We start from the raw sequence: 22,383 nt of genomic DNA, 5'->3' as shown, positions 1-22,383 counted from the left end.
TCACGACTACATCTGCCTTTCTCGTCGACGAATAGCGTCCGTCGTCTCCCCGAACGATTGCGCCACCTCCGTTGACGAAAACTCTCCATCTTTCCTACACCCACTTCTTTACCGTCTCGCTCCTCCCTCACCGTCCGATCCATCACCAATAACGATCTCCCTTTTTGGGCGGTCACTATCTTTTACATTCGCCAGTCGGCGCGTGGAACTGGCTGCTGCTCTCACACTGCACTGCACTGACATCATCGCCCTGTAATCTCACCTCCCCCCTTGTTTGTTGCAATTTTGGATCCCACTCGCTTGTTTCATTGCAGCTTTGGTTCAATACTCATTTCTCCCCTTCTCGTCTTCCTTCCTGTTTTTTTTCCCTTTGTAGTATTCATTCCGCAACTGGCTGTGCTCTGGGTCTGTGTTCCTTTCCTTTTGTTTTCGACTTCTCTAGTTGGATTCGTTGTTACTTTATTGAATTTGTGTCTAGAGTCTGTCGTTGCGCGAATTTGTGCGCGAGTTGGAACGTTTTTTTTTTTTTTTTTTTTTTTTTTTTGTGTTGCTGTTGTGAAGAAGGTGGAGGTGTAGGAATGATTTGGAGTGGGTTGTGAGAGGCGAGGGGAATTAGTGAGAAAAGGGGGGATCGAGGGTTGCTGTGTGTGGTCGGCAGTCATGGCAGCGCGGCCTCAGAATGTGGGTATTTTGGCTATGGACGTGTACTTCCCCGCGAGTTATGTGAGCCAGGTATGCAATCGAGCGCTGGATTGTCGTAGTTGGTGTTGTTGGGATTGGACGCGTGGTCGTTTGTGTTTTGTTTTGATGTAAGTGAAGAGGTTTACTTGAGGCTGGGGTTTTGGGCTGTCTTCCTTTTGAATATTTATATCTTTTGTATTTGTGCTCAAGCGGTCCAGATCCCCTGTCCCCTTGAGGTATGTTGTTAACGATAATCCTTATTCAAGTGGAATCTCATCGGTACGCAGCCAGTTTTTATTCGTTTTTGGGGGCCTTGGTCGGGTAGTTGTCGATCAACCTGTTGTAGTTGAAAATCCGCTTTGATATTAAAATTCCTTTGTGGCCTTGTATGATTAAGAGCTCGAATGAAAGTCGTTATTTTTTCAAGACTTTTATTGTCATTTGCTATAGATCACGAAGTGTAGTCACGGGTATCTGTCCTTGTAAGGCCGATCGTGTACACGTTGTTTAGATAGACAGTGGTAACTGTTTTCAGATGAGTCGGTATTTCAATCGGAATAGTTACAGTGCATCCTCCGGGTTCGTAGGAGGAGTTGGAGGAGCACGACGGTGTAAGCAAGGGAAAGTACACTATTGGTCTTGGCCAAGACCGGCTCGCTTTCTGCACCGATCTTGAGGATGTTATTTCCATGAGGTACCTTCCCACTGCAATCCGCTGCTTGGGGTTGGGGGTTTCTGTTGTTCCCGTGTGTGTGTTTGGATTTCAGATCATCGGACGGAGCAAACTGACGAGCACTCTTGTCTTTTGGAATTGGTGCCAGTCTTGTTAACCTTGGTATTTTCGGCTTGTTTCGGTGGGCTTCAGCTTGACAGTGGTGAAGTCTTTGCTGGAGAAATATGAGATTCCAGCTGACCGCATCGGTCGCCTAGAGGTGGGCAGCGAGACGGTGATCGACAAAAGCAAGGCTATCAAGACCTCCCTGATGCAGCTTTTTGAGGTGCGTTTCTTGATGACTTTCTCTACAGTGAATCAATTTTAAAGCCTTCAAGGAGTCTCTATCATACTTTGATCCAATGCATAAACAGTGACTCAAGTCTTTGGTAACAGTCCAAATCTCGTAGAATGCCAATATTTTACATTTTTATTGACTTACTCTATTATTGTCCAAATGGGTTGTAGAAAACGCGTAACTTCCAATTTTTTTTAATATATATAATGGGTTTATTGACAAACAGGACTCGGGTAACGGAGATATCGAGGGAGTAGATTCCACCAATGCCTGCTACGGAGGAACAGCAGCTCTGCAGAATTGTCTGAACTGGGTGGAGAGTAGTGCCTGGGATGGACGTTATGCCATTGTCGTTGCTGCAGACAGCGCTGTATGTTATTTGAGCGTTGCTTTTATTGTCGTGCTGATTTTTCTGCCTTGTACTGAAGAAACCTACTTTTTCACGGTACTTTGTTCCTCTTAATTGCATAGGTCATGCAGATGCTGCTGCTTCTAGTCGGTAAGGTGCATACTCATTTTCGTGGGTTAGCTTTGCTTGGATAAAGTAATAAAAACAGGAGGGAGTTGACTAAGTCGTGGAAGTATTGTGGCAGGTATATGCTGAAGGGCCTGCACGTCCAACGGGTGGTGCTGGAGCTGTTGCCATGCTGATCGGACCTGATGCGCCCATAGTCTTCGAGCGTAGGCTTAGTGGAACTCATATGGCAAATGCGTACGATTTCTACAAGCCTAATCTGGCTAGTGAATATCCGGTAGGTCCTTCATTTCACATCCTTTTGTTCTTCGGCTCCAACTTGTCAAACGGGTGTGAAAAGTTTATTTATGTTTATATTTTAGTTATTTATATTCTTGATTTTTGGTGAACTTCCAACAAGAACGCTTGTGTATAAGTTCATCTTGTTTCGTTTAATCTGTTATCATTGATGTTTGATCATGTGATGTTGCTACTTAATGATGTGAATTTGCGTCGAAGTCCACCTTTGTGACGTTTGCAGTGCTCAATAACAGGTCGTTGATGGAAAATTATCGCAAACTTGCTATCTGCAAGCCGTAGACTCGTGTTATCGGCGCTTCTGCCTGAAGTACGTTTCCTCACTCTTCACTCCTCCGCTGTCCATGTGTTGTTAACAATTCTATGAAACGTTCCGCACCCGCCATGTGTCACTTTCGAAGTCGGCAACTAATGGTGTCATGCGTTTTGACAGGTATGAGAAGTTTGCAGGCAAACCTTTCACCCTTTCAGATGCTTCATATGTTATATGCCATGCACCTTACAACAAGGTACTTTGTCTTCCTCAACTGATTTTTTACACAGTATTAGTTCATTGCACGTCTGGTTTTGCAATCCTTACGAGCGGCATTTGAGATAACTAAATACTCACGAGTTACTATGTTAGTATTGTGCAGCTTGTGCAAAAAAGTTTTGCCCGTCTTGTTTACAATGATTACTTGAGAAATGCCAGGTAATTGTTACGGCTTCCTTTATGTGTCTTTCTAATATCCCAATACAACATTTGATGCTTTAACGGTGACTTTTTATCTGATTAATTGTTCAGAAAATGCTTAATACAAAACTTTAACTTACGTTTGTTACGACTCCCTCCAGCTTTGTTGATGAAGAAGCGGGTGCTAGGTTCCAACCATTTGCAATATTGTCACCAACGGATAGTCTTTTGAACCGCGACCTTGAAAAGGTGCGTTCTTACTCTTACTTTCTAGCTATGGTTTCCTTTTTGCATGGCTATCTTAAATCTACTCAGTGCTGATGGCAATTTGCTGGGTGTCTGGGAATGTAGGTCTCACAAGAAGTTGCGAAGAAACAGTACAATGAAAAGGTTGGACCCACGACAATGTTGCCCAAGGAGCTTGGAAACATGTATTGTGCGTCTTTGTATGCTGGTCTTGCAACTCTCGTGCATAACAAGTCATCTTCTTTGGTAATTAACTTTCCTCTTATAACTCGATTCTTGGGTGGATTGATACCAGCGTGCCACTTCAGTTGATGCATCTATCATCCGCACATTATGTGTTTGATAGGGTTTTAAAATTCTGATGTACAGGTGGTGATCAGCTTTCCTAGGTACAAGGTGAACCGTGATTAACTATGTGAAATTGATTCTTGCATTGGTAGGATGGAGAAAGAATACTCATGTTTTCCTACGGAAGTGGCTTAGCAGCAAGCCTATTCTCCTGTAAATTTACCGGCGGCCAAAAGTTGTCAGAAATAGCAGAGAAAATGGACATCGTCGCCAAACTGGATTCTCGCATAGCAGTAAGTCTACACACTGCTGTTCTTGCTTGCAGAAGTAGCCCATCTCCTAGAAATTCTACGTGTTTCTGTTCTCCCCAGGTTGCATTGTTGCAGTCAACAATATCTATAGAAATGTAGTGCTGTTGCTGGCAAGGCAGCTGTAAGTTCCCATTGACGTAATGATAATGTTGTGGTGAATAATTTAGGTCACACCCAAGGAGTTTGTGGAAACCATGCACCTCATGGAGACTCGCTATGGTGCGAAAGATTACACGCCAATCAGCTCCAAGTCTACTCTACGCCCCTCAACCTTTTACATCACTCAAGTTGATGCCCTCTATCGCCGCACTTACGAAAGATACCAAGCGAAGCTTGAGAAGGTGGAAGCCAATGGTGTATAGCAGCTTCAGAACTTGAATGTTTCTCATCTGCTTTACTAACTTCATCTCCACATTGAAATTCCCGAGGTTTTGATGCCGCTGCTATGTGTAGGGGCAACTGAGTCTGAAAGGGAATGAGCCAGGACCAACAACTGCAGATCATATGAACCATCCTTGCTCGCTGGTTTGGGAATAAATGTAGTGTACATGTTGGAGGTTTTCCCATTTTTTCTCAGTTCGCTACAATTATTTGAAGTTGAATTTAACAATGATTCGGACCTTGAGATGATTGCTCAAAGAAAACCTAGAGTTTTCCACCAATTGTTCTACTTGTCTGAAATGTACTCTACTGCTCCACGTAAGATAGTTTGTTTTTGTGAGATTATTATCATAAATCGTGTTTTACAACCTTAAGTAAAACCATATAAAAACTTCATGGAACTGGTTGAGGTTCATGTTTCTGGGTCAAAAGCTTTCTGTATAATTTGTTGTGAAGTCTGAAACTCTCTAGAGATGATTTTGAAATGGTTGAAAACATTTTCATTCTTGATTTCTTTTCACTTTGAAGCAGTTCAGAGGTTTCATCACTGAAGTTGTAATAGAAATTGTTGATGGACATCAATTAATGTAGTCACTTCAATATATGTACTCCGGACTAAGATGCTACTGACTTACGAAGTTAATTTCAAATCTGAATTCGTAGTTTTGTAGTGAAATGCTTATCTAATTCATAACATGTATTTTGCATGTTTATTTTTTTTGGTGTTGCTGCGAAATTGGTGCTAAAGAGTGCTTATGTAAGTACAAAAATAGCTTGGAAGACAGCCGAAACTTGATATTAAGACACAAGCGGATATAATCACATATCAAATGGAGGATTGGCAAAACATTATTTTATTCCAAGAAATCTTTTTACTGCTCTTTAGATGGTGATTTGGATATTTATTGTTTAAAAAACATTTACAGTGTACCAATTAAAATCTATTGTAAATACTGATGCCTGAAATACTTGTAGATTTTTAGTTTTTTTTTAATTTACTATTATTTTTGAGTTTGACAATTTAGTATCAAAATAGTATTCATGTTCATGGCTCATATATTGTGTTATTATTTTTAAATAACTCATTATATTAAGAGTTTATATATATATATATATATATATATATATAAAAGAATATCAAATTGATCCACCTAAATCTCAAATTGACCAAGCACAATGGCACCACAAACACTTGAAGGCTCAACCAATCAAAGCTCCTCTTGGCTACCTTGAACAATTCATACCAAGTCCAAGTGCCTCACATGTAGTAGGATGTGTAATTATTATTACACTTGGACTTTGTATTAATTGTTATTATTAATTATTATTATTATTAAAAATTTTAATTTCTATCTAAATACTCATGCAGGTAAATATAATTAAATCAAATAAAAATCTTTAATCATATGCATCAATATTGGAGTATTAATAGTGTCCAAGATTTTGGTGAACATAATTTATAGGTTTTGTGTGGAAGTTTGAAAGATTTGTAACAGTTAAAAGCTACAGTTTGATTTACAGATTTGGCAAGATTGTATGTAATTTAATTTAAAATCTAGAATTTGACAAGCCATAGTAGAAATTAGAAGAATATAAATATGAACAATCAGAATATCAATTATTTTTATGGTTAGATAGTTTTCTCATAAAATTTAATATATATTAAACAATCAGAGTTACAAGGATAATTGTAGCCAGAGTTTTATCTTAGTTTGATTTTGAAGCAATATATATTCTATTTAATACACCAACCAATTCTTTATTAATTCCTCTAAGGTGGTAGTTGGCTAAAAACTGACGTAGATAGTCTTTGTTCTGATTAAATACACAACAACATTGCTTAAGAAATTTTTGAGTATAGATCTTTAGACAAACTTATAATTAAAAGCATAAATATAAACTTGAACATTCATTTTAAATCATTTTATTTGATATATATTTGAAAATATTAGTATTTAAAAGAATAATTTTATTTATGTTTAGAAAATATATGACTTTGTGTTATGTAAATATATATATATCAAAATACTTCTTTATCAATAGCATTTAAGTGCCTTCTATATTAAGCATTGAACCTTTTTTTAATATTCATAAAATTTTTCAAAACACTGATTGCAATAAAGTGAGACTTTTTCATTTTATCAGTTTTGTTCCAATGTAGGTATTTTTATTCTCTGCATAATATGTTACTTTTTTTCATTATTTTTATTATTATTTTATAGAATTATTAATTTAATATTATTTGTGATTCATATCTCATACATTCGTTTATGTAAGTCTTTATGGATTAAATATGATAACATGAGTGTGGACAAATAAAGAATCAGGTAAATTTTCATAACACAAGTTTATTAAATTTATGCTGTATAAATTATCCGGTAAATATAGAATTACTTTCAATAATAATAAACAATAATATGTTTGTAAAGAATATTTCTATATATAGAGAGTTGTTTTAGTCACATTCCAATTTTGTTAAAGCCACACCCTACTTCCTACCTTATGATCTATTTTGTACATGTCCTTTGTTCCCAACCCTCCTCCCTCATTCCCCTTTCGTGTCTACCCCAGTTTCAACCCTAATCCCACCGCACCCCCATCCTAAGAGTTTATTTTTTGTTTTATGAATTAATCATACATGTTTTCATGAAAGATTTTATGGGTATATATATATATATATATATATGTGTGTGTGTGTGTGTGTATTTTATTTTCTTTTAAGTTTTAAAAATAATTCCTTACAAAAAGAAATTCACTTGAGAATGTTTTGATTTCTAAGCCATCTATTTAAGTTTGTTAATCGTACTAAACTTATTAATTTTGGTAAAAATATTATTAATAATATCAAATTAAAAATATTTAATGTTTTTGTGAATATTTTCAATAATCATAAAAATAATAATATGATTTGAATTTTGGAAATAATAAAATATTAAGAAATATTTCAATATATATCTTAAATTTTAAGATATAATATAAGAAGTTTGAAATTTGGCATTTCATAATAGATATGGTTATTCCAAATCAACATCAAATTAAGCTATATTTATTTTATTTTCAGCTAAAATTTTTAAGTATCCATTAAGAAAAATCTATAACAATCCTTTAATTTTATATGGATAAAAAAGGTTGAAAAGTTTATCAAAAGTACCATTAAAAATTATGTGGTTTTTTTGTTATTTCTTTTTCATATCATGTGTATGTGGAATTAATATATATATATATATATATATATGAATAAGCATATTAATTGATTTAAAAAAATAATAATTATTTTCTTATAATATGATAGAAAATATGAAACAAAAATATTTTATTTAAATTTCATAGAATTCTAAATAGAATTGTGGATGTGAGAAATAACTAACTCAAATAATAATATGGACATAAATTTTTATCATAAGTATTTAATATATCATTTTGAAAACAAAAGAAGTATTGAAGGTTTTTTTTTTATTATTTTAAAAAATAAATGTGAAGATTTTTTTATTTTATTTTAGATAAATTTTATAAGCTAATGTATAAGATAAATTTTATTTAAATATTAAAAAAAATAACCAATTGAATTATTCAATTTCAAACATTTAGGACAAAGGTGGGGTTGGACAGGGTAGAGAGGGGATGGGAAAAATGGAGGAGGTGTTGGGAACGAGGTTGGATACAAGGGACATGTACAAAATGGATCATGAGGTGGAAAGTAGGGTGTGGCTTTAACAAAATTGGAATGTAGCTTTAACAACTCCCTATGTATTTGTGTGTGTATATATATATATATATATACATATAGTCATACACATACACAAAATCATGCATATCTATGCAGTAACTATTCTAACTAAAATTTGAAATCCACAAAAATTAATTTCTATATGCTCTTTTTTTTTTTTTTTTTTTTTTTTTTTTCCAAATAATGAGTGAATTAAAAACAAATCACTTTTGTTAAAGGCAGTACTAAAATTGTCACATTTTTTAAACATTTTGATCATTTGTTTCATAGCAGTGTTTACCAATGCTCTAAATAGCCACACTGTGAAAAAAAAAGATAAGAAAAAAGTGTCATTCTTTCTTTTTTGAAATATATATATATATATATATATATTTTTTTTTTATTACTAATATTATTCTCCCTTTGAATATTGTCAATTCCAACTTTAGTATCCACATGCTTAGACCAATTAATTTAAGTCCAATATGACACTGTTGGAAAAATCTAAGGGCATAAAATATATTTCTAAAATTAGAATCACGAGATATATATATATATATATATATACACATATTTATGATTTTTTGACATAGCACTTATTACTTATTTTAGTGAATTCCGAATCCTTGCTTAAAGGTATGGTTTTTTTCCAAAAAGGCTTAAACTTAATGTAACCTATGGATTTAGAGTTGGAACAAAACAAAACTTCATTTTTTTGAATTCTGAAGTTGATCCTCAATACTTTCACAAGTTCCAAACAGAATCCTTGAACATTGTTTTTTTTTTTTTTTTTTTTTTTTTTTTTAAATTTTAATGACTATTGGTAATACGAAATCTACTTTGATAAACATATGGTCATTTTATCCAGTATGTATATGTATGAAAATTCATGTTAATTATTCTGATGCACTTCATCAATTTTCTTGTGCTAATATGCCTTTATACAAATCTACTGAACCAAAATAGGTTACACATAATTCTTTTGACAAGACCACACACATAGGTAATATTTATATAAGTGAATCTACAGGCAAAAAAATAATGGTCAATGCACATTCATTCCAATTTCATCAATCAAATAAAAAAACATCCCCCCCCCCTCCCCCCCGGTTAAGTACACCAGCTCTTTTGCACCAAGAAAACACATTGCAAAATATAATAAAATGAATGTGTATTTTTAAGAGACATATTTAGGGCAACAACACAACCAGCTTCCTTTATACAATTGCTTTCATCCAAGTTTTTGAACTCAACTAATCATGCTTGTATTGCAATCTACAGTTTTTGTTTTGTGTGGGGGTGGTCCCCATGACAAACAACGCAATTTTAGACCTCCGAAACTGCAAGAATAGAATCAACAACAATAACAACAAGGCAACAAGACTAACAACTGATACACACGGTAAATCTTTGTCAGAAACCACGAGATCTCACCAGTTTCGGAAGCTGGAGGATATCGATTTCGCACAGAATCGACGATTTCATCTCGACTTATCAAACTGTCAAATTTTCTCAGGTTTTTTTTGTTGATATTTTTATGTGGTGGTTTAGGTTAGAAACTGTAGTTGGTTTCGATTGTGGTCCCCATGCCGAAGTCAGACGATCAAAATGTGGGGTCGTAGCACGTTCGAGCAAGGAAGGTTAGAAACCTAGACATCGCATTGCGCAGACACGAGTTTGTGCTGCTGCAGCAGGGAGTTGTAGCGAAGCCCTGATTGCGTTGACGTGCTAAATATATCCTGCGGTTGAGTCAACAGGCATTAGATTAAGATCCTCTGACAAAATAATAAAAAATAATAAAAAATAATAAAAAATCGATAGAGTTCGGTATCGGAATGGGCGACGAATTGACGTCGCACTGCGATCGAGAATGCTTGAGACGGATGTGATGCAGTGCTAATGAATCCCAGCGACTGGATCCCTTCCCCGAGAAGGCACTGACACAGGCACAAGCGAAGGGCTCAGTCCAGCGCCCAGCGTTCCGGAGGGCCTTGGAATCTCCGCTGTCAGAACCGAGGGGAGTGTTTTTTTTTTTGTTTTTTTTTTTTTTTTTTTCAAATCTTGTAGATTCGCATTCTGGGGTAGCGGAGGCAGCGTCAAAATTGTCCGGGAATGGGGTGTTGCGAGGTCGATCGACAATGCCCCGTGAGCCAGTTTCGGATCCAAGTTCGGTGCCAGATTAGTATCATCCCCAGCAGTAAGTTTCTATTCAGGTTGTGTGACCAACGTGGAGTCGACGCATTGAGGAGGGTGGTCATCTCTAGGAGCTGGCTGCACCACGCTTGTGAGAGCCCATTCCTGCATTTGGAGAATCTCGTCGTTCTGCATCCCAATGATGAGCCGCGAACATCTTGGTTTTGCTGTGAAACGCGCCTTCTGGAGCTCCCTTATGAGCACGGCTGCTGGCTTCATTGTCTCCAGTGCAATCTTCTGAGCAATCCATTACTGCACACTTGGACGGCACCATCTTAGCGCTACAGGCATTGGTCTTGAAGAGAGAAAGACAGAGGAGCTCAACAACAGGGACTGTTTTCTAGAATGGCAATGCTGATGTACGAGGTGTGTGTGTGTGTGTTTTTTTTTTTTTTTTTTTTTTTTTTTTTTCTGCACAGCTCAAGTTTTGTGAGAGTTTCGCATGTTTAGATTGCTGTGGCTATCTGCACTGTATTAGCCATTGATCGTGATTGTGAGACGCTTACGCCTTGCAAGGAGACATAGCTGTGCGGCGAGCTTCTTCATTGATGTCGTGAACTCTCATTTCTTTCTGATGTGCAGATTTTTAGCGGAGGGAATGAGCCTAATTGGCAAGACTATGTCGATTACCGGGGTCCTTACGACTATGCGGCTGATTCCGATTGTCGTTCTTCCGGTCCACTTCTGCCTGTAAGCATCGCTTTGTTTTCCCCGGGATTTTACTTGTAATGGTCTGTTTAGTAGCAATTCTATTCTGGTTGAAACTTTCTGAAGTCCCTCCATCCACAGCACTTAATTATGCTGCAGTAATAGAGGAGAGGATTCCATGTTGTGAGACATTTTTACTCAGTTTCACCTTCCGATACTCATTCGAGCTTGTTGTTTGTGGATGATTGCAGACCTACGAATTCAGGGTTCCAATGTGCTGCTCGAAATGCGAGGAAAAGGTTCGCGAGGAACTCTTGGAGCTGCAAGGCGTGTGCGACATTTTTACCGATCAGCTCAGTGAGAGAGTGGCAGTTACAGACTTTGTCAATCCATATCACGCGCTGAAGAAGATGAAACGCATCAAGAAGAAGTCCAATTTCTGGGACGAGAGTGAACCATCCCAGAGACACAGTCACATGCAAAACTCCCACAAAAAGCATAAGTCCCACGGCCACCATAGCTCACACACGAAGCATCACTCCAGACAAGAGACCTCATATCGGTCCAATTCAAGCCAGGTCTCCTACAACAGGGAGCCATTTCACAGCGAGCCGTTTCGAAGGGAGCTAGGTCGTAGTTCCAGCTTCCGCTGGCCCTCGAACAGAGACAGGTACGATTCAGCGTCTGATGACGATGGCTCTTACAGCGATCTTCGTCCTTCATCGTCATCGTTCGGCTGCTTGCCACGAAGCAGATCATTTGGGCACGAGAGGGTTCCATCAAACTCTGAAAGTTATTACACTGAAGATTATCCGGAGAGCAACGCCTCGTATGCGCACTACTAACTCCGTATTGTTCATGAACCTTGTCTTGCATCATATCAATTTTGTTCTATACCAGCAGAGTGTGAAGGAAAACGTGAGAGTTTTGGCAGAGAATTGTAGGAATTTAAAAGTTTTGGACGCAACCGGGATGCCATTGTGTGATCCTCTGGTAATCCAAGTGCTTTAGAGTATCTGAGCTCCACAGCGGAGACGTGTCATTGCGGCGTGTAAGACGCAGTGAAAATCATTCAGTGTATAGGGGGTATATGAGATTGAGTGTATAGTGAAAGCCTATGATTATTGAGCGTCTGTGTAAGAACCAGACGATTCGAAAAGCAAAAGAGAACCTGCCGAATCAACTTATTTGTTTTGTTTTGTTTTAAGTACATCATGTAACGGCCGTGAACGGCTCCCCGTCTGTTATGATGATAAATAAACAGCACCAGACTGCCAACTCCATTTTCCATGAAGAGTATTGCAGCAACTCATCGGCCTGAAAGTGCATATCGGTTGAGTGGGTATGCAGCAGGGCAAGATAGATATACTGTCAGATTCTCATGCCCTTCCGCTGAGTTGCACTCCACCTAAAACAACGACAATATGCACAGATCAGATGAGGGCAATTGGCTGATGAATGTTTTTAGATATGATGTATAAAAATAATGCAATGGAATTGCTCGTCTCGAACTCTCCACCGCCTCCTGTTTCTCGAAACCCTCAAACGCTGGACCAAGTTCCTTCCTCACGTGATGCCATCGAGCCTTGTGACAATCTGAAGACAAAGCCTTCCGAGAATCTGCTTCCAGTTTATCGATGTTGGACGCACAAACTAAAATAAAAGACTGACACTGATTCAAGCAAGAATGGGCAACTTCAGTTAAATTTACACATTCATGTGGATCACTGTTTCTGGAAGAGCACGGAGTTTCATGTGTTTTTGTGAGCAGTTCCCGAAATCATGAACCGAGCCGTGGCTTCGCATCAGTATTTTATATACCGTTCTCTTTCAGGCATCAGAATACCCACTTTGGTGCTCACTTTCCTTTCTTTTGAGTTTTGCTATACTTGGGTCTTTGGGGCATGTTCCATTCTCGGGGTACACAATGTGTGATCCATCTACACAACCCTGCAATTTTACCAATGAGCCGTTCAGTTGTAGTTATGTTAACTGAAAATAAAATAAACTAAACTATTCTGCTTTTAAGTTTCGTTTCCAAACTTATATAAATATGATACTATGTGCCATGTTGTACTAACAACAAACTTTTAACATTTATTTCTAAAGTAGTATTATAGTTGACAATTTGAGACTTAGTATAACAATTTGCATCATGGTATTTTTTTACTTTATTTTATTTTATTGCAAGTAGAATTAATTTATTATATCTAAATTTTAAAAATTTATCATCCAAATTGTATGTTACTGATGATGGTTACATGTGTTAAGTCTATGACTTGATAGTTCAATTGCAAAAGTTGTCTTCCTAAACATTTGAAATTTACTAGGATCTTACTATACATTATTTTATTTATTTTGGTAAACTCATCAGCACGTTTTTAAAATTATACAAATATTTTATGCATATCCTTTTATTAGTATCTAATCTTATTATTAGAATAAATACAATCATTTCAATAGTATGCATTAAAATTTTAATTAATCTTGTTAAATTAATTATATACATGTACAAAAAAGATCATAAGATTAAAAAAATTGATTTTCAATTTCATAATTAAGCAATATATTATATAACTATTGTATATTGTATTACTATTAGATTTGGCATTTATATGATTCGATTTTATAAATTTTTGATCAATGACTACTTGAATACTTAAACATAATGTTAAACACAACAATCCACCTCTACAACAAAATATAATAACTATTCTTTTTTAGATCTTTCAAAAAGATGTTATAAATTATGATACAAATTTAGCTTAATAATAATAACCTAAATTATATCAAATAAAAAACAAGCTTATTTATTTACCACATATATGTTTAAATGACTAAAATAAATAAATAACTAAATTTTTATATTATTATCTTTATTTAAATTTTTCCTCTTAAAAATGAATTAAAGTTTAATAAAGCTAATAATGATAAAATTTGTAACTAGTTGGTATCTAAAAATGGTAGAAACTTTGTATATTAATCCATTAAATCTTATTCAATTAGTATGTAAGATTTTTTATATCTAATTAAGTTTTACATAATTTATTCCTAAAATAAATATTAATAGTTACAACAAGAATTATGCATGTTTTAAAATATTGATAATAAGTCTAAATTCTCACTTACATTCTAATCTACTTATTTTGAGATTTTGTATTATATGAATTTGTTATCTAATCTCTTTTTCTTTTCTTTACTCTCGTAGTATTGTACTACTTTGTTGATAAATAACAAAAAGTAAAGGCATGAAGTAGTACAAGTAGAAAACAACATGTTTAGGTTAGTTAACATGTTAGATCAAAATCAGACCCTGAGGCACACAACTGCATACCTATAATAACTCTAAGATTCTTTTGTCAATTAAAAAATAGAATTCGAGAGTTGACTTGAAGAGAGATTTTTGAATATTAGTTTCATATTATTTGGATTAATAATGAGATTTTGAGGGATTTTCAAAATTAGTAATGTACTGTGTGGATTTGGATTTTGAAAAATAAAAAAATTTACAAATTTTAAGATTTTGTGAGTTTTTTAGTATATTAACAAGTGAAAAGTGAAAATGTTTTTGTGTTTGTTGTGAATGTAAATGAAAAATTTGAGATCAATTGAGTGGTTAGATTGAAGCATATGAAGGTTTTTGTAGGTTATGGTCTTGAATAATTGAGATTTAGGATTAGTAAAGTATTTTGTAATTTGGCAATATCTACTAGTTTGATTGAAGCAAAAATATGTGAGAGCAATTTGGACTTGAATATCTACGTACTACTCAAATTTTGGAGCAATTGAATAGTTTAGCAAAGAAAAATCTTTGTTGAAAGATCAACCTTCAAGTCGGAGAAGGAGGGCATCCAACAATTGAAAAGTTTTAAGAGCTTTTCTTGTAATTGGTATATGTGATCTTCTTTAAATTTTTTATACTTATTTTTAACTTAGTTTTTGCAAAGTTTACAAATTTTGAATCAAAACTAATGATTCAAGCATTAGTTATTGAATTTTTAATTTGCTATAAGATTTATTAAGAGTTTGTTTAAAGTTTAGAATTTAATTAAAGATTGACTCGAATTTATTTAGAGTCTAGAATTTGATTAGGATTTGGTTTAGAATTTGGTTAAAGATTAAGATTTATAATTTGATTATGATTTGTTTAGGATTTGGGTAGGATTTAAGATTTTATTAGGATTTTATTAAGATTGGTTTAAGATTTATGAGTTTATTAGGATTTCATTAAGATTTGACTTAGAATTTGGTTAAGATTCAATAGGATTTTAATTAGGATTTGATCTAAGATTTTATTAAAGTTTATTAAAATTTTATATAAGATTAAATTAAGATTTGATTGGGACTTATTTAAGATTTATTTAAAATTTATATTTATATTACATCTACATAGTTTTTTTTATTATTTCTTTAATTTTTTATTTATAGTATTTTTTTAAAGATTATTATTCTTTCTTTAAAGAATTATTTTTATATTTCTTTAAGATTTCTTTATTATTTTTTTGAGATTAATTTATGATTTATTTGTATTTCTTTTGTAACTTCTTTTAAATTTATTTTGGATTTGTTGAAGTTTGATTAGGATTTTTTAGGATTACTTAAAGTTTATTTAAGATTCTACTAGAGTTGATAGAATTGTTGTTGTATTTCTACTTGTCTTCTACAACTAGGTTTCTGCTGAATTCTCAAGCAAGAATACTTGTAATGCAACATTGATAAAATCTATTTTTCAAAATTTAGACAACTACAAAAAATATAGTGCCATTGATAAATTCACATGGTACATGCTAATTAATATATTTACTCAAATATATCTTAAAATTATGGTGCTATCCTAGATATTAAAACTAAGATAACTTAACTTCCACTCAATTTAACCATATTGCCTTCTTGGTAAGGTATTTTATTATAGAATGGCTTTTTGATTCTACTAAATTATTGTGATAAGTCTTAAAAATCCATAACAAACCTATAGAGCATATTTTAAGGGGCACATAGTACCAATGGTTTTTTAAGTTTTGATGGTTCAATTATAATAGCTAGCATCTTAGACCAAAATTTTGTCATAGCAGGTTCTAAAATATACCTTGTGTTAGGGACATAGTCCTTAGAACCTTCTAGAGACAAGTTTCTAGAACCTTCTAGACACAAGTCTCTGGAACCTTCTAGAAACTTCTTAGTTAGTAGAAGATGTTAGGGACATAGTCTTTAGAACCTTCTAGAGACAAGTTTCTAGAACCTTCTAGAAGCAAGTCTTTGGAACCTTCTAGAAGCTTCCTAGTTGGTAGAAGTTACTTGAGAAGCTTCCTAAATAAGAACATAAATTGGAATCGAGGTTGAAGAATTCTTCAGTCTCGACAATACATCTCTTGGAGCTCTAGCTCACCTCTCTGGTGTTGTTCTTGTATTCATCTGATTAATCTAGTTCTTGCCAGTTCTTCTTGAACTTCTTGTTAGATCTCGAGTCTATATTTCTGTGTCCGTGACAGTTTGTCGAGACTTCACTCACCTCAGATATTAGAGCTAGTTTCTTCTTCGTTAGAGTGTGGATTACCTCCCTACTCGGAAGTATACTAGCATTTTAGAGGTTGCGGATTATCCTCCTCTAAACTGATACTTCTTTTGTTACAATATTGGAGTCTTATTCTTCTTGGAGAGAGTGGATTATCCCTTTTCTTGAAGCTCTTAAGGCATTTTAGAGGTTGCGGAGTACCCTCCTCTAAACCAATATTGTCTTCTTGTAGAGTCATTTCTGTCCTTCTCTTAGAATGGCCAGAGGCCAAGACATTAGTATGACGGAAAGTTCAGAGTCCAAGTTGGATGCTATCATGAATGTCCTCACTTCGTTATTACAAAGAACTGCAGAGATTGAAGGAGTCGTGGCAAGGCTTCATAATGATGGAGCATCTGGGATGACACAATCTAGGTTGCACCAGCCTCAAACTTCTGCACTTGGAGAAGCAACTTTGCCTTAGGTTCGATAAGCACCACTGGTTCTACAACATAAGGAGCCTCGAGTTAGCCTTTCGGACAAGTTAGATGGTACGCGTTCAAAGTTTTGAGGATTCGTCAACCAAATCAGGTTGATAACAGTTTTACAGCTCGAACGCTATCCAACGGAGGAGTCACGTGTTGAGCTTATTAGAACCTTATTTACAGGGCAAGCTCTATCATGGTTTACTCCTTTGTGTGAGAAATAATCGTCCATACTAAACAACTTTGAAACCTTTTTGGAGGCGTTTGCAGAAGCATTTGATGAACACGACAAGGTTTGATGGACTACAACAAAGATCTGGTCACTACGACAAGGGATGCGCTCTACATCAATCTATGCATCGGACTTCAGGCAATTAGCATGCGACATGAATTGGAACAAAGAAGCATTGATGAGTGAGTTCTATTGGACTTTAAGGGACAATGTCAAGGATTTGCTATTAACTCTTCCTGATCCGCAAATGCTCAACGAAGCTATTAGCCAAGTTGTGAAGTGCAATAACTGCCTATTTCAATGTCGCCAAGATCAATGTTCAAGACAACATATGATTCACCATGCCCCAACTATGTCGACAAGCAGCGTGAATTCACATTCAGAGGTAGAAGACATGCAAATTGATGTAGTACGTGTCAAATCCCTTACTCTAGAAGAAAAAAAGTGACGTATGGAGGGAGGACTATGCTTATATTGCAGTGAAGAAGGCCACAAAGTTGGAAACTGCCTCAAGAAGCAAAATCGATGTATTGTCAGGACTAGGAATGCGTTTGTTCAGGAAAACGAGGATACCCAGCCACAATAGGAACAGTGCGGCTGAACAATGAAATATCGCAATAACAACTAGGTTCCTTTCTTTCCGCTCAACCTGCCCTTTGCTTTACAATTCCTTTGCTTATTGGCCCTCAGAAACTGAGAACCTTAGCATTATTAGATTCAGGAGCATCTGCTTATTTCTTAGACAAAGAATTTACGAAGCACCATAAGATCCCTTTAGTACAAAAATCCAAAACTATTCACGTTGAGGTCATAGATGGGCGACCTTTATTGTCTGGTAGTGTCACCTATGAATCAAAACCTATAGAAGTGATGTTTAAGGGCCATAGTAGTCATATTATTTTTAATATTATTAGAACCCCATCAAATCCTATTATTCTTGGTCTTTCCTAGTTGAAAAAGCATAACCCATCCATCGATTGGAAGTTGCGCAAGATGACCTTTCCTACAAAACCACCCAAGAACAAGCCTAGTAGAAAACCCCAAATAGAATAATCCTTATTCATTGGAGCAAGAACGTTTATAAGATCGTCTAAGGAAGGCACATCGTTTGTCATTTATGCGGCTTGAACTACCGGAGAGAAGATCTTGACAGCAAGTATATTTGAGCAATATAAGGATTTTAAAGACGTATTTCAAAAAAAAAATGCCGACATGCTAATGGAACACAGACCATATGATTGCGCCATAGACTTGCAAGAACGAGCACAACCGCCTTTTGGCCCAATCTACAATCTATCGCAAATGGAGTTGGCAGAGTTGCGGAAATATATCGACGAGAATCTAACCAAGAACTTCATCCGTCATTCAAAATCGTCAACTGGAGCACCCATCTTATTTGGGAAGAAGAAAGATGGCTCATTGGAGATGTGCGTGGACTATCGAGGCCTCAACAAGGTAACAAAGAAGAATCGTTACCCGTTACCCTTGATTTCTGGTCTTTTAGAACAACTTGGACATGCAAGGATCTTTATAAAAATTGGTCTAACGAGAGCTTACAACCTCGTACGAATCAAGGAAGGAGATGAGTGGAAGATAGCATTCCGTACAAGGTATGGCGATTTTGAGTATAATGTCATGTCTTTTGGTCTTACCAATGCTCCAGCGGTCTTTCAATATATGATGAATGATATTTTTCGAGAGTACCTTGACGATTTCGTTGTCATCTATTTGGATGATATTTTGATATTCTCCAAAAATGAGGAAGAGCATGAAAACAATAAATTAGCATTCTTGTCAAATTATCAAGGACATGAATTTCAAAGAAAGAAATCCTCATTACACTCTTATGTCAGAGAAAAAAACTAAAAAGTTACTCAAAGATGATATAATATTAAATTAGAATGACTATTATTAAAAACAAAAAGACTAGAAAGTCTTAAAATAAGACTAAAGACTAGAAGGGCATTGACAAGAAAGAAGAAGGTTTCACTCTTGCCTCTATATATACTCTTAACTAAGAACTATGTAGCAACGTCCTATAGGACCTCCAAAACATGTTCACTTTGTAAGACTTGTAACTTAACTTGTAAAGAAAGTTTACTATATGTACGCCATCTAGTTAGCATGTTCCACAAACTACCAAGATATGGTGAATTTGTTGTCTAAGTTTCTAATCTATCAATCAACTACAAATACATGTAAAATCAAAGCAACATCTATGAAGCTTCTAAGAAGCTTTTCAAGAAGGTATAATGAAATTATTTTACTTTTATCTATTTCTACCTAATAATATAAGTATTTATTAGAGTATATATGTGACAACTTTCTTAATAGCTTTGTTGCTTATAAATTCTTATTAGGTCATTTAATCCATTTTAAAAATAATTTCTTAGTAACACAATTAATGTCATTTAAGAAATATTTTTCTTTTAATGCATGTAAAAATATCTCTCATGAACTCTTATAATACTTCATTATTGATATAACAAGTTCCCGTATCTCTAGTATTGTGGCAAGTCCAAATAGTTCAATCATCTTCTTCTTAGAGATCCAATTTAATTCCATTTCCAGCACATAACATCTTAAATACTTTGAGATGTTTCTTCCATCAAATTGATCAAGCTTGTTAAGTATTGCTTGTAATGCTTTAGTTGCCAAAGCTTCCTTATAATCATTGCTCTACTGTTGTTATATAGATAATTTGAAAGCTTGGAACATGTTTGCAATGGTCGGATCCATATACATACCTTGTCTTTTAGTGGAAACTCTACTGTTAGCTCTACTTGAAGCTCCTTCCATAGCTCTTTCAAAACTCTTGTTTTTGTTATCTATCAAATAAGAAATAAGCAACTCCAATACCTTCCACTTCAATTTTTTAAATTGGATTCACTACTTATGCCATATTACATGTCTTCTTGCTTTAGAATGCACCAATCAAATTGTAGTCAAACTCCAAACTAAACCTTGTAGAAAAATAGAACCTCAAAAATTAATGATAAAACTATTAATATTAATTCAAAATTTTTATAATTCTTAATATCTTAGTTAAAAATAAGTACAAGAAAGATGAAATCGATTGCACTTATTAATTGAAAGAAATGTAAGATAATCCAATCACATATTGGATGGCCCCCTACTCCAACCCAAATGCTAAACTTTCAATACTAATATTTCCTTCTTGAATTGTTGAATTACTCTTAAATTTTACCTAAATTTTGGAAATTGAGACTAATATCCATATTAAAAAATTTCACTTCAATCCAATTATTAGATTGCTAAAGATCTTAGAAATACTCACTTACCTTCATATTCCAATTTTTGAGACCTCAATCAACAAAAACCTTTACACTTTTTGATTGAATGGTTCAATTGACCTCAAAATTTTTATACACATTTATAACTAATACAATAGCATACTATCCAAAATTCATTCATATATATACCAAAAAACTCAAGAAACCTTCAAATTTGCAAATATATTTTTATTTTTTAAAATCTAAACCAACCAAGAACATTACAAACTTTGAAAAACTCTCAAAAATTCAATATTGATTTAATCGTCATAAAAATAATTTTTAAAAATCTTTTCTCAAGTTTTCTCTCAAATTCCACCCTTTGATTTACCAAAGAACTCCAAAGTCGCCGTATAGGTGTGGTTTTATGCCTTGGGATCTAATTTTGATCGAGTTTGAAAACCAATCTTCTTTGGGTATCAATTTTTAATAATTTGACGTAAATTTTGCTTTGTCTTGTTGTTGATTCTCTTCTTAACATGACTATATCAATTTCTTATTTCATTTACTTTGATTTGGCTCATTTATGCCTCTAAAAAGTAAATAAAAGTTTCTTCTATAAAAAGATAGCATTAAGACTTAGTCTTTCACTACATTTTTATCTTTTGTTCTTATTTTTCTACTACATCTTTTTGCTAGGCTCTTCTATAATAACATCAATATTTTTATTTTTACTATATAGTCCTATTACCACACAATAATGGTCATATATTTAATATTTGTCATTGCTTAAGTCTCTAAGCCATAACTTCCAAGCAGCCTTGCTTCAATAACTATCTTTAATATCTCTTTATATAAACCTCTACTATCACATGACTAGATGTATTGACCTCTTCTTGCAAAGTCTCCAAAACTTATAAAATATCATTTAAAAATCTATTTTCTTTAATAACTCTAAAAATAAATTTATTATTCAAAATCAAACTTTTTTTTTATAATTTTCTTCCAAGCTTCTTAATTGATTTTTTATACATAAAATCCAAATCTTCAATCTTCAAAAAACTCATAGATATTTTTTTTTGTTAAATTTTAAATCCTATAACTATTCCTTTATATATTAAGGCATGTAATAGTAGATAATTTCTTTGCACTCATGGCACCTAATATTCCACGTGGAAATCTAAAAATCCAAAAAATCATCATATTCATGGTCCATAGAATTTTTTCTAAGTTGATCTCTATGCCTCCTATGATCTAATATTATTGTGAGAAATTAGACTGACTTCTTACTATCATTGCAATGCACCTTAGTATACTGTGAGCCATCATCTAATATCTTAGTGTCTATCTTTGTTACAATGGCTTTCTCAAAATGATTGAATAAATTCTTTAATTTTATTTAAATTTTTTTTCTACCTTTACATTATCAATTTTAATACCTAATTTTAGACATTCTTCATTAAAGATATATTTTTTTTATTGAGAACTCTTAATATCTATCTATGGTTGGTGTCAATTGGCCATTTATCTTTCTTATAAAATTTTCTAGATAAGATATTGATTTTAAATCTATAATCCACCAATGCTAAGATTGGCTCTTCAAGGTCTTCAATCTTTGTAGAACTCTTGCGCAGAATGGATGAATATAAATTATCAAAACTTCACCATTATTCTTTGATAGCTTATTAATTTTGCATTGTGATAGCTTAGCTTCTATTCCAATTCCTTTTTCTTGATTATTGCTAGTGTTTTATTCTATCTTGATGTTGGCAACTCCATCACATAAAAAAATTTGCAATACTTTATCTTCCATCTTATCAAACAAAACTTCATCTATAACTTCAATTTTTGTATTTTAAATCTTATAAAAAATCATTCCATACTTTTTTCTCTAGTTACCACTACCTAAATTATCACAAATCAAGGAAAATACTTCTCCAATCTCTTCTTCTTTTTCTTTGGTCATCAAAGTATCAAATATCTTTGCTATTATTGTTTCACTTATTATTTTCCACTTTCTCTTAATTACCTCA

At 34.1% G+C, this 22,383-nt stretch overlaps 2 protein-coding genes across 3 annotated transcripts; both read left to right on the top strand.

Moving 5' to 3' along the window:
* The first annotated feature begins 249 nt into the window (after positions 1–249).
* LOC112283357 (hydroxymethylglutaryl-CoA synthase) lies at positions 250–4,643 on the top strand. 2 transcript variants are annotated; one of them, XM_024521947.3, is made up of 12 exons: positions 250–732; positions 1,269–1,375; positions 1,547–1,679; positions 1,918–2,061; positions 2,285–2,443; positions 2,700–2,773; positions 2,897–2,972; positions 3,099–3,154; positions 3,298–3,385; positions 3,488–3,628; positions 3,823–3,963; positions 4,149–4,643. In XM_024521947.3, exons 1-12 carry the CDS (start codon positions 661–663, stop codon positions 4,341–4,343), a joined length of 1,386 nt encoding a protein of 461 aa, XP_024377715.1. In that variant the 5' UTR covers positions 250–660; the 3' UTR covers positions 4,344–4,643. The 2 variants fall into 2 exon arrangements, with proteins under 2 accessions (XP_024377715.1, XP_090107123.1); XM_090250997.1 differs by having other exon boundaries at positions 294–732; positions 1,217–1,375.
* A 5,474-nt stretch (positions 4,644–10,117) lies between these two features.
* On the top strand, positions 10,118–12,203 carry LOC112283412 (uncharacterized). Its single transcript, XM_024522042.3, has 3 exons — positions 10,118–10,627; positions 10,844–10,951; positions 11,161–12,203. The coding sequence occupies exons 1-3, from the start codon at positions 10,607–10,609 to the stop codon at positions 11,752–11,754; spliced, it is 723 nt and encodes a 240-aa protein (XP_024377810.1). The 5' UTR covers positions 10,118–10,606; the 3' UTR covers positions 11,755–12,203.
* The last annotated feature ends 10,180 nt before the right edge of the window (positions 12,204–22,383 follow it).

Source organism: Physcomitrium patens, chromosome 6, assembly GCF_059467195.1.
Source record: "Physcomitrium patens ecotype Gransden chromosome 6, ASM5946719v1, whole genome shotgun sequence".
NCBI lineage: Eukaryota > Viridiplantae > Streptophyta > Bryopsida > Funariales > Funariaceae > Physcomitrium > Physcomitrium patens.
The sequence above is the reverse complement of the archived record's forward strand: the minus strand, read 5'-3'. Positions and strand labels throughout refer to the sequence as shown.

Coding starts and splice junctions, on each gene's coding strand:
- LOC112283412 (XM_024522042.3), top strand. CDS start 10,607: ATGGCAATGCTGATGTACGAG. Junction 10,628..10,843: donor TGGCAATGCTGATGTACGAG/GTGTGTGTGTGT, acceptor TCTGATGTGCAG/ATTTTTAGCGGAGGGAATGA. Junction 10,952..11,160: donor CTTCCGGTCCACTTCTGCCT/GTAAGCATCGCT, acceptor GGATGATTGCAG/ACCTACGAATTCAGGGTTCC.
- LOC112283357 (XM_024521947.3), top strand. CDS start 661: ATGGCAGCGCGGCCTCAGAATGTGGGTATTTTGGCTATGGACGTGTAC. Junction 3,386..3,487: donor TGAACCGCGACCTTGAAAAG/GTGCGTTCTTAC, acceptor CTGGGAATGTAG/GTCTCACAAGAAGTTGCGAA. Junction 3,964..4,148: donor AACTGGATTCTCGCATAGCA/GTAAGTCTACAC, acceptor TGAATAATTTAG/GTCACACCCAAGGAGTTTGT.